Genomic DNA, 16,696 nt, shown 5'->3' on the forward strand with positions numbered 1-16,696 from the left:
ACAACAGCCGGGGGACTAAGGGGCTGGAAGAGATTGGTACATTGCTGGGATCAGCTGCTCCAAAATGTGCACGCGCGCGCGCACACACACACACACACACACACCCGCCCTGGTGTGAGTCCTCTTCATGTCCTCATTGGCCAGTGGCCCCGTGGATGGCTTTTATTTTTTTTTTTAAAGATTTATTTAAGCATACGAGAGGTGGGATGTAGGCCAGAGGTATGGCAGGTGAGAGGATTCACCAGAGACAGAGCAGGGAGCAGAACAGGTGGATCTACTGAAATCCACTGCTGAGGGGAGCAGTGGGGAGACAGGAGAGGTCTGCTGCGCCATGTGGGTAGCTCCCTGGCCAGGGATTGAACTCAACCACAGTGGCTGGCGATAGCTTCATGGTGCTGAGGCTTTAACAAACCCTGCGCCACCAGGGAGGCCCACGATTGGCTTTTAAATTCACACTTACCGTTGTTTAGTTTCATGGTTTTTCATAACCAGGTCATTGTTAATGTCGCGCCCTTATGTGGCTCGCACATCTTTTCCTCGCTGGCTGTGTCCCTTCGTGGACACGATGCTTCAAAGCTCACACGTTCATAGAATCAAACACAGGCCTCTCTTCCCGGGATGTCTTCTGTTGCTTGAAAACTTATAAATTCTTAAGCTAAATACTCTTTTCTGCTCTCTGCTTGTTCTTATTCCTTGAAAACAATACACCTTAATCCCTCCCAAAATAAGCTGAGCACCCAACTTAAAATCGTTTTTCCCAAATGGGCCATCTGCCTTCCTGCCACTGTGTGTTAAATACGCCTTCCCTTGCCAGTTGTTTTCCAAGTGGTGTTGAGGGGCCCCTGGTGGCGGCAGAAGCCAGCGCCCCCACACCCTCCACCTTTGTCCTCACGGCATCATGAGAAACTGCGATTCATCTTCTGAATTTGGGTTTAGCATTTTTGTGACTTACCAGGAAGAGTTCATGATTGTATGATTCTTAAAACATGTGTTTCAAATGATGTTTAAGAGTTTCCTAAACAAACGGCCTGTGGGTGGTCATTTCATCGTTGCCCAGCTGCACTTCCAGGCCGTGAGCCCCAGGCAGACGGGCACAGCCCTCCTGGGAGTGCGTTTCAGCAATAAAAAGGAGCGAATTCCTGGTGCGTGTGACCATGAGCTCTGAGGGAAGGCCGGGGCGCAGCCGGAGGGGCCCACGGAGGATCTCCAGCCTTCTGCTGAGAGAAAGGAGCCAGTCTCAGGGCTGCTGTAGGATTCTGTGTCTGTGACTCTCCGGGGAGGCCAAACCCCCAGTGATGGAGAAAGCTCAGTGGCTCCAGGGCTGACAGAGGAGGGGACGGTGCGGCTGCAGAAGGCAGGCGACGCCAGGGGCCGGGGGGGGGGCCACGGGGCTGCGCTGTGCCCTGTGCTGTGCCCTGCGCGTGGTGCTAACAGCAATATGGAGGTTTTAAAACCCATAAAACTGCACTCCAAAAGAAAAAGTCCATTTTATTGCATTTTAAATGAAGAAATAAAAATTTAAAACACATGCCTTTTTTTTTTTTTTTTAAGGCAGGCAATACCAGGAAGAATAAGGAAAGAAATAAAATAAAATCTGAACTCTCCAGTCTAACAAAATGATTTGAGAAGTTATCCAGACTGTCCAATTTAAGAATGGATCATATGCTGGAAAAGGGCATCTTTTTTAGTTTATGTTTAAAAAATACTCAATATCTAGGGCCTAAATTACAAAGCTGACAGCTTGGTAATGAGGCATAAAACCCTGATCCAAATAATACTTTAGACCTTAAAATCCATTCCCCATTCATGTGTGTGTAATGTGATGGGAGGCTTTAATTGAACAGCTGACTTGACCTTTATTACAAACACGCTGTGCTCTTCAGTGTTGCGTGGCCTTTTATATAAAACAGAGCTATTAAAAATAAAGCCCGTGTTTAAAGATGAAGAATGGGCTTCAGGATGAGCCGGGAGGATGGACTCAGCGCTGCAGCCGCCTGCTCTCCTCGAGGGCCGAGCGGCCTGTACCTGGAAGCACCTGCCTGGCGACTCGCCGCCCGCGCTGCTGAGCAGGGCCGCCTGGCAGAAGCCGCCCAGGGGAAACCAGCCACCTTGCCCGTCTGATGTGGAAGTGGGGGCGGCACCCCAGGAAACATTTCCAGTTGTTGCCAGAACCTTTCCGACTGTGTGTCCAGGGTCTCGTCTCTTTCTGCGACCTCCTGGAAAAGGCCAAACAACAGGAGGGGAGGAGAGATCATGACTGTACCCCCAGTCTGGGGGCCAGGGGGTCCGACGTCCTGATGCCCAGGAACGGCACACGGAGCCTTGTGGTGAGGCCGCGGTCCTGGTGCGGGCCTGCGTCGGTCAGGACCCAGGCGGAGAGCAGATGGCCCGTGAGTTTGCTGAGGGACCTTCTCCCCAGGCCAAGGCAATTTTAAGTAAAAGCAAATGTGGGGAGGCCATTCTCTCTCCTGGGCCTCCAGGTGCAAACGGGGCAGTTTCCTGAAGGAGAGAGGCAAGCAGATGAGGTGGAGGCGTGCGGCCAGGGCCACGTGGCCGACGTCAGCCCCCTCTCTCCCCTGAAAGCGGGGTACGAGGAGCCAGTGAAGGCCACTGGGGCACCAGGCAGAGCAGAGAAGTGCGTGGGCACCTCTGGATGGGCCAGGACATGGGTCTGGGGCTCTGCGCTCTGAACCTCAGCGGCCTGGGTGAAGGGAGCCTTGCGTGGAGCAACTCAGACGGGAGCCGCTTGAGGGCCTGCTTGCTTCGCCACCCAGGTCGGCAGCTCTACGCAGTGCTTCTCCTGGAAGGTGCAGGGGTAGGGGCCCGGAACACAGACACGTGGGCACATAGAGCTGTGCACAGCCATGTCGCTGTCAGTGGCCTCCTCTGTCCCCTCACTTTCTCTTTCTCTGTGGCATCTGGCGTTTTCTCCACTGGCTCCAAGCAGAGTTGTGAGCAGGGTCCCCATCCCCCCTGCTAGGTCAGCGGCTCTGGTGATGGGGCCTGAGGCCAGGCAAGTGAATTCTGTGGCTCTAAAGCTAGGGCCTCCCGTCCCCACCACGAGGTGAGACCCTGGAGCGCCTTCTGGAGGCCCTCGGGTGGTGGTGATGGCAGAAGCACTCAGGCAGAGAGGGTGGATTGTGTCTGGAATTTGTATTTGCCCACCCTTCCACCGTGAAGGAAGGGTCCAAGGCACTCTTTTCCGGGTGCAGCCCAAGTGGGGCCAGTGGTGGCCTCCGCCCTGGGCAGGTTGGGCACTTAGCAGGGCAGCAGCCAGTTCTGGTGGCGGAAGTTCACCCGGCCTGTGCCTCTGTGCCTGCTTCGTGGTCACTTAGCCGAGAGCCTGTGAAGCAGTGCCCCGGCCTGGCATCCACACCTCTCCCCGCCCCCGCCCCGTCGCCTCCTGGGGTGCGTGCTTCCAGGGCAGGCAGATGCCTCCACAGGCTGTGCTTGTTTTCGGGGTGAGGCAGTGTAGGGTAAGGAAAAATGTCAGGCTTTTCTGCCCTCCCGCCATCAGGATAGATGATGGATCCCTGGTGGTCCTGAACGCATGCCTGATGGCGGGCACCTGGAATAGGTTGTGGGCCTAGGTAGATGGGATTCAGCTGGGCTGAGACTGGGCTTTTTAAGGGCGGCGTCACGGGGACGCCAGCGGCAGCAGAAGCCGAAAGAGAAGCCGAGAGAGAAGCAGAGAAGAAGCAGCAGAAGCAGAGAACGCCAGAGAGCCCAGAGAGAGTGAGGATTTGCTGGGGGCTGGGAGGCCTGCCAGCCTCCCGGCCCCCCACACCCCTGCCTGCCATATGCCTGGTGAACCCCAATAAAAGGCCTGCAAAAACCCACTGAGGACTCTGACTCCTCCTTGACCCGGTCTGCATGGGATCAGGAAACCTGCCCTGTGCCCGTTCCTGCCTTACAGGCAGCAATTCACGTGCCGCCTGGCCTTCTGCCACTGCCCTCCTTGCTCTCTGCTCCCCTCAAAACTGACAGCCTGCGGGCTCCCCCAAATACTTCAGAACAGAAATCCTGGGTTGACCCCACAGGCAGAGAGACCCTTCCGGCATGCTCCTCTTTGTGCGGGGCGCGCTGAGCGGGACAGTTCCCGCTGACGGCCCTCACCCTGCGCTCCGTTCCCGCGCTGCTGCCAGCTCCGCCCAGTGCCTTCAGAAGGTGGCGGGGAGTGTATTTTTCATTCCAGAATTGCCATTTAGTTCTTTTTATTAAATCCATTTGTCAGTGCTATTTCTCTGTCTTTTGATAACTATTCACCAGTGATAGTTATCACCGTTGCTTTTAAAATTCTTGTCTGTTAATCCCAACATTACGTGGGGCTCATCTCAGGTGATTTTCTTTTGTGCTGCCTGTAGAAGCCGTTCTCCTGACTGCTCCCGTCCTGGGATTTTGGATTGCACCCTGGACATCCCGAATGCCAAACTGTGGAGACGAATTCTATTTTTTTTTAAGATGTCTGTTGTTTCTTCTGTTTTGTAGTCATCTCAGTGGGACTCCAGTTGTATGCTTTTCTTCTGCGGGGCGGGGGGCGGTGTCTCTCACCTCAGTTTGGATCTTTGTTGTTCAGCGAAGCCATTTGAGTGTGATCATGTGACCTTAGGACCCTGCCAGAAATGTGGTACAGAATTTGGGGGTCTCTCTTCTTATTCCAGGATTTCTTCTTTCTCTCTCTCGGGGGCTGTAGCTTGGGTTTGGGCTTGTAGTTCCACAGCCATCGAGGCTGCCCTGTTTGTGGTGCTGCCCCTCAGGCCTCAGCGCCCTGCTCCCGGCTAACGCAGCCCCCAGCCTCCCTCCCCACCCCAACCCCAGTCCGGCCCCACCGCCTCGGCCTGCTCTGGCTGTGGCACTGCAGGCGGCAGCTGTTGCTGGTGTCATGCCCGGAGCTTGCTGTGATTATCTGCAGGGGGGCTGACCCGCGGGGTCTTAGGTAGCCTCACCGGAGGCGCAAGTCACTTGGGTATTTTTGTGTTGATTTGTATCAGCCTTTATGTTTGAAGAATAGTAACAATTTATCCTGCATATTTGTGTCTGTTAACTTTGTGAGTCTGTTGTTTGGCTTTCAGATTTTCTTTGAATATTTCTGGTACACAGAAATTAAAATTTTTATTTATTTTTTTTTTTTTGTTTTGGCAAATGGTGGTGCTCTTGCTAGCTGGGCCCCTTTTTAAGACCTTTTTCGGGAAAAAAAGACTTTTTTGAGAAATAAATGGTCATAAACCCTGACTGCCTTAGATTTAGCCTTGATTGTAGTTAGATGAAGACCAAAGATCACAAGCCTCAATAGCAGGAATTTTGAAAGGACAAGTATTTTTGAGAGGGCAAAGCACTGAATTCTTTTCTGTTTTTAAAATATTATTTACTTACTTGTTTGTCTATTTTTATACCCCACAGCCCCTAATATCCTCTTATCTTATCCCCTTTCCAAAAATTTTACAATTTGATGTAATTAAATAGGTAACATTTTTATTTCTTCTTTTAAGCTTTGTTTAAAAATTCACTCTTATTCAAATATCAGATGAGTATAGACGTTGATTTTCTTCAGTATCTCTTTTACTGGTTCTAGTCTTTACCTTTCACTTTTTAATCTGTGTTGTGACTATTTCAGTAGATGGTGTAGAGGAGAGATCTAATTTGATATTTTCCCCTAACGAGGTCATTCTCTACACAATGTGTTGAAAATGATTCTACAACTGTAGCCACAGAGGAATTTCCATTATAGAAAATCAGTGACTAACTTGCTGAAGTTCAAGGTGCCTGTCTCCAGCATTAACTAACTACCAGTTAGTTAACTGGCTCAGTCTGGGCAGGAAAGGCTGCGCTGGAAAGGGGAACTCGGCCTTGCATGTGAAAACCGTGCGTCAAACCACGCCCACCATCAGCCTGTTAGACGTTGCCACGTGTGACGAAGGCAATCACACAACCTCAGGCCGTGCGCGTGGTGCTAATTGCAGTAGAAGCAACAGCCGTTTATCAAACGTTAGCTGCCGAGGCCGTGGCCACGGCGCTGTGGGCTGCTGGCTGCTCAGTCGGGAGCGTGGTACTCCCTAGTGGTCAGTGCGGGAAGGAAGGAGATGTGGCTCTGGGAGAGAGGCCAGTGAGGCGGGAGCCCTGGCTGTGGGCCTCAGGGGAGGCTTCCTTGAGGAAGAGATGACTGAGTTCATGGAAGGATTAGGATTCAGTGCATGCGGTGTGGGTAGTGGGTAGAATGTGGCAGTTTGTTATAGGAAGCAGCAGGTGTAGGGGACACAGGGCAAGGAAGAGCCTGTCTGCTCTGAAGAGCTGCATCCTGAGTGGGTAAGTGACAGGAGGGGTGTGAGCCAACACCTGCCGGACCCACACGCTGGTCTTCCTGAACCCAGCCCTGTGCACACGTCCTGCTACCCCCACGGGCCTCCTGCGACCTTGAAATCAGCGAGCCCTGGGTCCCGGACACATTCACTTTGGCAATTTGTTTTTGAACCATTTTCCAGTTGCTTATTCTTGCTAAGACTTTACCGGCACTAGTTTTCTCTTGCTGCTGTAGCCAACTACCACAAGCCTAGTGGCTTAAAACTGCACAAATAATAATCTCTGACAGTTGTGTGGGTTAGAAGCCTGGACATGGGTCTCCCAAAGATCCAGGGGTTGCGGGGCTGCGGGACTGCGTGTCTTCTGCGGCTCGGGGAGCAAAGCCATTTCTTGCCTTCCCCTGCGCTAGAGGCATCCCAAACCCCTCGGCTCCTGGCCTCCTTCTCCAGAGCCACCAAGCCGCTTTTCTTGGGACCTTCTTCCGTCCTCACATCTTTTTCTGGCTGCAGCTGGGAAACCCTGCCCCATTTGAAGAAATCCTGCGATTAGGTTGGGCCAGTCTGGTCACCTGAGCTGTGCCCCATCTCAAGGTGTCACCCCAATGTCACCGCAGACCCCTCCCTGACAGAGCTCACGTATGCACAGCTGCAGGGCTCAGGGTCTGGACCCCCTAGGCCTGTGCGCTGCCTGTCGCGTCACTGGCTCTGCAAATAGTGGGTTTGAAGACCTTGTTTCACGGATGTCAGCACTAATCCCCACCCTGTCTCTTCTTTCACGCGCGCCACTGTGAAGAGGACGGCGGACATGGAGACACGCTATCCGCTTGGGTTTCTCTTGCTTTTAGAGAACCAGTTAGTGGGGCTACTTTACTTAATTCTCTTGTTTACCTTAGAGTTGAAACCTCATGTAAATGCATTACCATTTTCTTTTCCTTTTTCAAAAAAGGTTTAGTTATTTATGCACACAAGAGCTGGGGTGCAGGCCAGAGGTGCAGGCTGAGAGGATTCACCAGAGACAGAGTGGGGAGCACAGCAGGCAGATCTACTGAAATCCACTGCTGAGGGGAGCAGCGGGGAGATGGGAGAGGTCTGCTGCGCCATTTTCAATTTAATAGTAACTGCCTAATCCATGTGCCATTTTAGAAAAAAGGGTTTCCGTAATTCTTCCGTTTATCTTTTTTTAAACCCAGACTTGGCTTTAGGACCACCAGCAAAATCGACTGGAAGCAATTTCTGATGTCATTTCACGCTCCCGAAGGGCAGGACGCCAACAACAAAATCCCCCTGGCCAAAGGAAATAGGTATGTGAAAGAAAAGAACTAAGTGCTGGTTCCATGTCCCGTCAAAGGCAAAAGGTTAAAGAACATCGGAACTGCTTTTCCTTCGCTTGCTGAATGGCACACGCGTTCCCCGGAATCATCTCCAACTTTGGCCCGGAGACTTACAGCTTATGAATGATTTGAATGAATGATTTTCCATATGTTTTTCTTACTTAAAATTGCTGGATAAACCGCGAGACAGCGTGATCATTGTTCCACTTTCCAGATGAAACATTAAGACCGTAAGGAGTCAGGTACCTCTGTGGAGGCAGAAGTGGGGCTCTGATTCTGTGGGCCCCCCCCCTCCAAGTGTGTTCTGTAAAACCGCATGTGAACGTGCATTGGGTGAGTCGATGTAGCCCAGCCACTGCGGTGCAGACGCCGCGGGCCCGGCGATGGTCCGCCTGCAGCGCCGTTGTTTCTGTTTTCCTTATAATGTCTGTTATAACTTCAAATTTACATTATCACATAAATTGTGGTGGGGACCCCCCAAATGTACAATAGTGCTTAATAATGTGACATTTTCGGATGTAGACTTTGGCTCTCAGTGCATCTTGTTTATGTCAGCGTGTGGCCTGTGTTGACGGCCCTACGTAAATCTTAAAGAAAAACACAGGCTTTATAATCTCAGCACGTCCATGGCCGGCACTAGGCTCGATTGCTAAGTGAAATACACCACAGAGCTAATGCCTTTCGCCGGGTCCTAGCCTGTCTCGGAGACGTGTGAGTATTTAGTGAACTGCCCTGTCTCTGTTTTCTGGGTACTCAGGATCCCCCCCACACACACCGTTCTGGGGCTGCAGCTCTGCGAGCTCATCTCTTAAGTGAGGTCACGTCTGTCCTTTCTCATTTCCTGCCTGTTAGCACCTGAAAGTGGATTTTATTTACTTTAAATAACTGTTCTCAACCTGGAGCAAGTGTGGCCCCAGGAGACATTTCCAGTTGTCACAGCTCGGGGTGGGCTGCTGCCAGTGTAGTGGGCAGAGGCGAGGGCACTGCTGACCCTTCCCGGCACAGAGGACATAGCCCGCCCCCTACCCCTCGCCCCAGAACACTGAACGAAGTTCTCAGCCCAGTCCCGGCTCTGGGGTCTGTCCCGGCGGGGGCGGCCTCCACCGTCCCAGCCAGCCACGTGAGGGGTCCTCAGCCTTGTGTGGGTTTTGAAGCGGTAGGAGCTATGTGTGCGCACACGTGGTGCCCCTGGGGTTGGCTTCTTTCCTGGTCTTTCTTCAGACCAAAGGCCCAGGCTGGCAAGGGTGCCTCACAGCAGCGCCTGCCTCAATGCCCGCCCCTCAGTCGGCGTGCCCTGACCCTCAGCCCCGCACCTTCAGGTGACAGAGGCACCCGCGCACGAAGCCTTCTTGGGGCTGCTGTGAGGGTGGGTTTTTCTCTTTCTCACATTAGGAAAGAACAGAGTTGAAGAACAGAATCTTATTCTTGTTCTTAATCCTCCTGTAGCATCAACTCCAGAAATCTCTTTGGCAAGGAAAACATCGTCGCAAGGTTGTTCGGTCAGGGAGATCGCTGCTCCTCGCTGAGGAAGCTGCTGCTGATCATCAACGCGGTAGGAGCCGCCTCCCCGGAAGAATCCCCATTCCTAAGACCGGTTCTGGGGCTGGGAAAAGCTCCTTGTCCCTCACTCATCCACCCAGAGCAGTTCTCGAGCTCCTGCCCACGTGGGGGGCTGTCCCTCTGGCCGTGAGCCTGCCCTGAAGCCTCATCTGGGTCAGTGACAGGCCCTGCCTGCGGGACAGTCAGGAAGGGCAGACTGAGGACCCACGTGGCAGATGGGGACGAACAGAGGCCCAGGCGTCCTCAGGTGTTGGGTGACCCTTCCCGACCTGGGGTGTATGGGCTTGTAACAAACTGGTAGCCCACGAGCGAACATTTTCTCAGCTTCCAAATGGCCCGATCGATCGTCCCATCATTCCAGGAAGGGACCTTGCAGGTGGCTTTGAAGCTGCTTTAAACATCAGTTCCTGCCCACTCAGGGCTGACTTTCCAGAGCCCCATTTGGATACTTCTGGTTCCTGATTTGCTGTTTACTGAGCACTTCCAGTAACTGAACATCTAAAAAATAAAGGGGACCAGGCGGATCACTTTCCTGACTCAATTACGACCCTGCACTGGGCCCTGGGAGAAGCCCCTGTGGGCTCAGCTGAGCCAGAAGCCCTGGCCGTGGTTCTCCGTCCCAGAGATCTAAGCTCCTCACCTCTGTCAGTCCCCAGAGCCAGCAGCTGGGGTTCCCTAGCATAGTGTAAGCACCAAAATTTGGGGTTCTGTTCTCCCAGGGGGAAAGTTTGAGCTAGCATGCCTGTTCTAGCTATACTTCAGACCCGTGTGACTCAGTCTCTCAGATTGAGTGAACATTTTAAATGGACACTAACATAGCGCTCCTCTGTGTGTCTGAGGTGGATTACTATGCTCACTGCTTCAGGCTCCCTCTCCCCCGCTGTGTGCAGACGCTGTTATCATAGTCACTTGGGCCCTCTGCTGAGGAAGGAGGGCATCAGGGTGACCTGAGGCTGTCCACCAATGAGTGGTGAAGCCGGAATTCAAGCTGGGGGCTCCCTGACTCCCAGGGGGCCCCCACATCCCTGCCCAGCTGCCTGACAATGAGCTGACTGGGCCACCTCTTACAGACAGATGAAGGCCTCTGTGTGTTTACCCGCCTCTGCGTCTATTAGTATATTGAAAAAGTAATTTAATTAAAAGTAATGAAAGTCTTCATCTCTGTTAATGGAGAGCTGTGATAATGCTAAGCACTCCAAATATTAGCCTATTTAATTGTAACGTCAGTTATGCATTGTACATCATGCAACTGGACCAATTAACAGCTGGTGTGGGCAGGGAATGGGTGCCTACCCACACGGGGTCCAGCCGGAGCACTTAGCTGGGCACAGAGTGAACAGGGTAAGGGCCTGCAAGATAAGCTCACACCCCGGAGTGTCACCCTGCAGCAGCCCTCACCCAGTGCTGTAGAGCTGCAGCTTGCTTTCCTGCTGCGGCTCCCTGCCTCCTCCTCTGCCTTGGTCTTGGCCACCTCTTGGAACCTGGGACAGATGAGAAAGCAGAGCAGAAGAGCTGGGGGTAGGCAGGATGGACTTTTCACCTAGCTGTAGAGGACAGCTGTGTGCCAGGCCCCTCTTCTGCTGAAGAAAGGGGTGCAGGTAGTTAGGAGAGGTAACTGCATTCAGCCTAAACACCCCTCCCCGACTGCCACCTTCAGCTCTCTGTGAGTAGACTGGTCATGTCATCACTCCCATTTAAGTCACGCGTGGTTCTCTCTCCTATCACCCGGAAAAATAATCTGTGTTCTGCCTATTCTCTGTTCTTATTCTTGGTGGTGTTATCTGCAGCTCACATGATTTCATAAGTAGGGAGTTCAAAAGAATCTCCCAAAAGTTATTAGAGTCAGTAACAAAGTTTAGAAGGACTCTGGGCAATACACAGAGACCAGTATTCATTTCTGAAACAGCAATCAACAAGTAGCAGAAGAATTTTAAAAATATTTCTAATAGTACTTTTTTAAATCAAATACCTGGAAATATATCTAACAGAAAATATGCAAATTCTTAATGTTGAAGGCTACAAAAATTATAGAATATTATTATAGAAGTAATACCAATCCTTTACAAATTTCCTGAATACATAGGAGGAAGGAGTATTTCCTAACTCACTCTTCAAGGCCAATATCACACTGAAACCAAAGCCAGATAAAAAAATCTTACGAAAAGAACCACAAATCACTCTTTGATGAACATAGTTGCAAAAATTCTCAACAAAATGTAAGAAACTAAACCTAGCAACATACCAAAAGGACTGAATGCTTGCTACAACCATGTGAGCTTTATTCCAGGATTATAAGACTGGCTTAACTGCCCCCAAAATCAATTAACATAATATATTATATTAATAGAATTAAGGACAAAGCTTTACAGTTATCTCAATAGATGCAGATAAAATGTTTGAAGAAGTCCAACTCTCATTCATGACTGCTTTTAACAAACTAGGAACAAAAGGGAAGTTCCTTAACCTGGTAAGACACTTGTGATACACCTATGGCTGGCAGCGGAGTTAATGGCAAAAGACTGGATGCATTCCCCCGAAGGTCAGGAAAAACACAAGAAGTCTTGCTACTGCTGTTCAGTGTTGAACTGAAGTTCTCGACAGTGCAACCAGGAGGACAGAGATTAGAACGGGCAGAGTGAAAGCATGTGCTCAGACAACATGGCCTCGCAGAAAGGAGGAAGCGCTAAGAGGCACACACTGAAGTTGGTAAGCTCATCAAGGGGTAAGGATGTAGAATCAATATCCAAAAATCGGTTACATTTCTATAAACTAGAAATGAAAAATCTGAGCATGAATGAAGCAGTCACACTCATGTTAGCATCAAGAAGAACAAAATACCTAGAAATGCACTTAAGAAGAGAAGGACAGGCCCATATGCTTAGCATCGCAAAACACCGTTCAGGAAAGCTGAAGATGTAAACAGTGACGAGACATCCCATGTTCATGGATGGGAGACTCAGTATGGACAGGATGGCAGTTCTTTCAGAACTGATCTGGAGTTCAGTGCAAGCCCCAACAAAATTCTAGTTGGCCTTTTTTTTTTTTTTGCAAAAAAAAAAAAGACATTTGCAAAAATTGAGACATTGATCTTAAAATTCATATGGAACGCCAAGGTTGAAGACAGCCAAAGTCATCTGGGAAGAGAAGAATGACGTTAGAGCACCTCGCCTTCTAGATTTTGAACCTTAGTATTAAACTCCAGTAAAAAAAGATGCTGTGGTGCTGCCTAAGGATCGACATTGATCTACAGGACAAAATTGAGAAATAAATCCAGATTTTGTAGTCAATCCTGTTTTTACCAGTTCAGTAGGGGAAAGGATAATCTTTTTAACGAATGGTGTTGGGACAGCTAGGTCATCACCTGCAGGAAGAGGAATTTAGACCCTTACCGTACTTATACAGCCACAGAAATGAACTAAAAACAAACCCCAGAACTAAGTAGCTAAGCTAAAATGGGGACCCATATGTAGGGGACCCATATGTACATCTTTGTGACCTTGTGTTAGTCAGATTGCTCAGAATATGCCACTGACACATAGGATCCGTGAGAGGAAGTGTCAATAAATTGGACTTATCAAAGTGTCTGAAAATTTGGATACCATCAAGGAAGTGAAAAGACAGCCGAGCCTTCAAAATGGGCAGACGATATTAAGACGTTTCGTCAAAGATACACAAAGAGCCAATCGGCACGTGAGAAGATGCTCAGCATCACTAAGCGGGGTGCCAGTCACCCTCGAGAGGACCCCCGCACCCACTGGAGTGGCGGCGATCAGCCTCCCAGACAAGAGTAAGTGTCTGCGAGGGAGGCCAGGGCGGCGGCACCCGCTTCCCCTGTGGTGGAGACGAGCTCCACAGCTGCCGGGGAAGCGGCACGGTCGTCGCAGCGCTGGGTCTTGCCACATGACCCAGCAGCCCCTCGTAGGCATCTTCCTTTGGGGAAAAATTAACCTAGAGGTCACGTACACATCGTCACTCAGAATTTCCAAACTGGAAACCGCCCAGATGTTCATCCGCTGAGACCAGACAGACGAAAGGTGGCACCTGCACACCACAGAGACAGGAAGAGGAGGAACAGGGTCCACGCTCCGTCTCGGACGAGCCTCCGGAGCACTCAGTGGCCCGAATGGGTGAGCCACGCGCGGGGACACGTGCCCCGTGATTGTGGAACACGGCGTCCCCAGCGGGCAAGTGGGCACGGAGAGGCCAGAGCGCCTCGGCGGGAGCGGCGGCGGGGAGCGGCCGCGTGGGGAAGCAGTGCGGTTTCCCTGGGGTGCTGGAAATGTGCTGCAGGGTAGTGGGGACGGCTGAGCAACACGGTCGCTTACTGAAAATCGAGATCAGCCCACGACTCCCGTTGGGACATCAGAAAACAAGTCATTGCTTCCAAACCAGAGTGAACCGTCCGTACCTCCGAGTTAACTCTCCCTCACTCCCACCCTTCCCGGACCCCGGGCTCCGCAGTGAAGGCCGACGCTCACCCAGGCGCGGCCCCTCCACGAGCCCTTCTGTCAGGCTCACGCTCTCTCTGCGCGGACACAGGGCGGCTGCGTCTCTCCTGCTTGTCCGGTAAACCGCATCTCTCCATTTTGATATTTAATTTACTTATTGATAATCTTTTATGCTGGGGGAAGAAACTCGCCGCCCAGGGCTTCGCTCACGATGTGTTTTCTTTCGGCAACATGACATGACTGAAATTTTTCTTGCTAAGTAACGGTCCCCTTAGTAATTGATGGGGCTGGCGGTGGTGAGGACGCGCGGGCGTGATCCATAGCCTCAGTAAATTGCCAAGTTACGGTTGCATTCCGGAAAGCTGTGTGCCGGTGCTGACCCAGCCCAGCAGCCCCAGGTTGGGGGGGGGACGGGTGGGAGTGCCTGCCCAGCCGGGGGCACCAGCCCGAGGCTCCCCGTCCTCGTCCTCAAGAAGAGGGTTGCCCAGGTCTCCCGCGGGACAGTCTCCCGCCAGGTCCCGGTTGGAAGGCGCCCACGAGGTCCCAGCACCGCCTGCCCACCCCGGTGCGTCCTCCGTGTTCCAGATCCTGACCCCCCAGGCCCCGAGCTCGTGTTTCATTTACTGGCGCTAAGTGCATGTGACGCTTGTCCTTCCTTTTTGCTTTTCTCTTGAAAATTCCCTTCTACGCGCTCTGCTCAGAAACCCGCAGGGCAGCTCACGGGGCAGGAGCTGCGGCACATCCTCAGCTGCTCGGTGGTGAAAACCAGCGACGCGGACTTCAAGGAGCTGATGCAGCAGCTGGACCCCGAGGACACCAAGCGGGTGGACATCGGCGCGCTTATGCACCTGCTCGAAGGGGACCCGAAGGTGAGCTCGGCGACGGCCCCGGGTTTGCTGCTCGGGCTGCGGCAGGAAGCGCAGCGTCCCCGGTGACGTAAGAGCCACGGAGGAGCACGTTACATTTATTCACGCCGTCCCGCTTTTCACCCGAGTTGATTCCCACTTCAAGGGGAGTTCAGTGCTTGAGTTTGTGCAGCTTTAACGTTTAGCTTCCAAACCTGGCTGCGCCTCGACGACGCCTGGGCGGGTTCACGGTTAGAAATGCTTCTCGATAGCTGTCGCAGTTCAACCTTTACAGAACTTTTCAAAATCAGGTGCGTTTCGACGAGGGCTGTGATGTTGCTGCGAGAGGAGCCAGCGGCGCTCAAACCTTCTGGCGGCTCTCGGGGCTTGCAGGCCCAGGCGGATTTCCCAGGGGGTGAGGAGGTGCCTGTGGTCCGGCCCGGAGCCTCTCGCTGTCTCAGGGAGTCTGGTCCTCGGCACCCCCCAGCCTCCTGCAGCACCTGCCCGATTCCCTCCCGGCTCCTCCCGCCTGCTGGGGCCCTTGTCGCTCACCCTCCCCAACGCCTCCCAGAAAGCCCGTCCTGCGGCCCCGACCTGCGGCCCCATCCACACCCTGCCCCGGCACAGAGCCGCGGGGGACCTGCTGTTTTGCATCACTCTGAGATAATGTCTTTAGTATAAATCTTCTGAAATGGAACTATTGGGCCAGAGAATCTATCTTTTATTTTTTTAATTATTTTAAAAGAGGAAAATATGTTTAAAGCACAACACACAGAAGCCGCAGCGGGGCCCTGGGGACGGCCCCTCCCGCCTCTTGCTCGAGTCCGAGACCCCCCCTCGTGCTGAGGCCCCGCTGCCACCCCGCACCCTGAGTCGGCCTTTATTAAATTTCTAGGTGGATTTTTTAATGCTTAGTATACTTTTAAAAAAAGTGTGAGTTCAATGTGAAGGCCCTGTTTCCGGTGGGGCCTGAGGGCCAGGCTGACCCGCCGCAGGTCTCTGACCCTGGGCCGGGGGCGAAGTGGCGTCCGGGGTCCCGAGTCCCAGCGCCTTGGGGGCGACGCTGGCTGAGGCGCTTCCTCTCCCGGCAGACAAGGAAGACGCCCGCCTGCCCGGACACGGAGGAGCCGCTCCTGGCCTGGGATTCCGTGAGTCCACCCTCCTCTCCTTCAGCGCCGCCCGCCCCGCCCGCTGCTCCCGCCAGGCCGCAACCCGGCGCCTGGCGCCCGGTCTCTCCGCCAGGTGGAGGAGATTGTTCGCGACTCGGTCTCCAGGCGTCTGCAGTATTTTCACAACATGCTACGGTCCTATGATCTCGACGACACGGGGCTCATCGGGCGAAATAACTTCAAGAGAATCATGCGCGCCTTCTGCCCGTTCCTGACGCCCGGCCACTTGGTGAAGTGAGTTGGGGGCACAGTGTTCGCGCACGCCGTGTCTCCATCCCGTCGGGTCCCCAACTCTCAACCTCTTCCTAGGTGTTTTGTAATATTGATGGCCGAGGGTCCAGCCTGTGCGTCCGCGCTGGCCCTGGGCGCAGCCTTCCCGGCTGGCTGTGACGCAGAGAGCGGCGAGGGCCAGGCCCTGCTCACTCACAGCCGCTGCCAGGCGGCGCCAGGACGGCCCGGCTCTCCGGGACACTGGAGCTCTTCGTCCTTGTCGCCCAGGTGCCTGGCAGTGACCCGCCAACCCGCAGCCTGGGGCTGAACTAGCTTTTGTTTCCCTTTTTAAACTCAGTCTGAGGCGGGCGAGGGAAGCTGGAAGGGCAGGGGTGGCATCAGATGCCAAAAATCAGGGACCTTGAGCAGAAGGCGGAGCAGGGTCTCGGCAGCCGCACAGCGTCTGTCTGTGATTGCGGCTCTGGCCTTCGCCGCGCGTGGCCCCACGGAGGGCCCAGGGCTGACGAGGGTTCTCTCTTCCCGGAGTGCCTGCCGCAGGGGGCCGTCCCACGCCATGGGCCTGCAGAGACCCCTTTGTGCCTAGTGGGGGGTGGGGTGGGGGTGGGAGACACAGACACCCCAGCCTGGCATCTAAGCTGCACTCAGCTTGGAATTGGGGGCACTTCCTGGCGTGAGGCGCTTGCGCCTGGCGGGGAAAGGGTGTGTGGGGGGTGGCAGGGAGAGCGCGGGGTGAAGGGCATGTGGCAGGTCTGGGATTCGGGGCTTGAGAGGGTCTGGGAGGCGACTGGCCAAGGGCACCCCTCATCTCCCGCAGTG

At 53.3% G+C, this 16,696-nt stretch overlaps 1 protein-coding gene across 4 annotated transcripts in view; it reads left to right on the plus strand.

Annotated features, from left to right (window-relative positions):
- The window catches only part of EFCAB6 (EF-hand calcium binding domain 6), a 143,126-nt gene that overhangs the window by 63,130 nt on the left and 63,300 nt on the right, over positions 1-16,696 (plus strand). For all 4 annotated transcript variants that reach the window (XM_037513407.2, XM_037513409.2, XM_054695992.1 and 1 more), the window contains 5 exons: positions 7,487-7,597; positions 9,074-9,179; positions 14,337-14,504; positions 15,572-15,628; positions 15,723-15,883. In XM_037513407.2, the coding sequence (XP_037369304.1) occupies positions 7,487-7,597; positions 9,074-9,179; positions 14,337-14,504; positions 15,572-15,628; positions 15,723-15,883 (603 nt within the window). The remainder of the gene's footprint in view (positions 1-7,486; positions 7,598-9,073; positions 9,180-14,336; positions 14,505-15,571; positions 15,629-15,722; positions 15,884-16,696) is intronic.

Source organism: Talpa occidentalis, unplaced genomic scaffold (genome assembly GCF_014898055.3).
Source record: "Talpa occidentalis isolate TD23 unplaced genomic scaffold, MPIMG_talOcc4v2.1 talOcc4.16, whole genome shotgun sequence".
NCBI classification, from domain to species: Eukaryota; Metazoa; Chordata; class Mammalia; order Eulipotyphla; family Talpidae; genus Talpa; species Talpa occidentalis.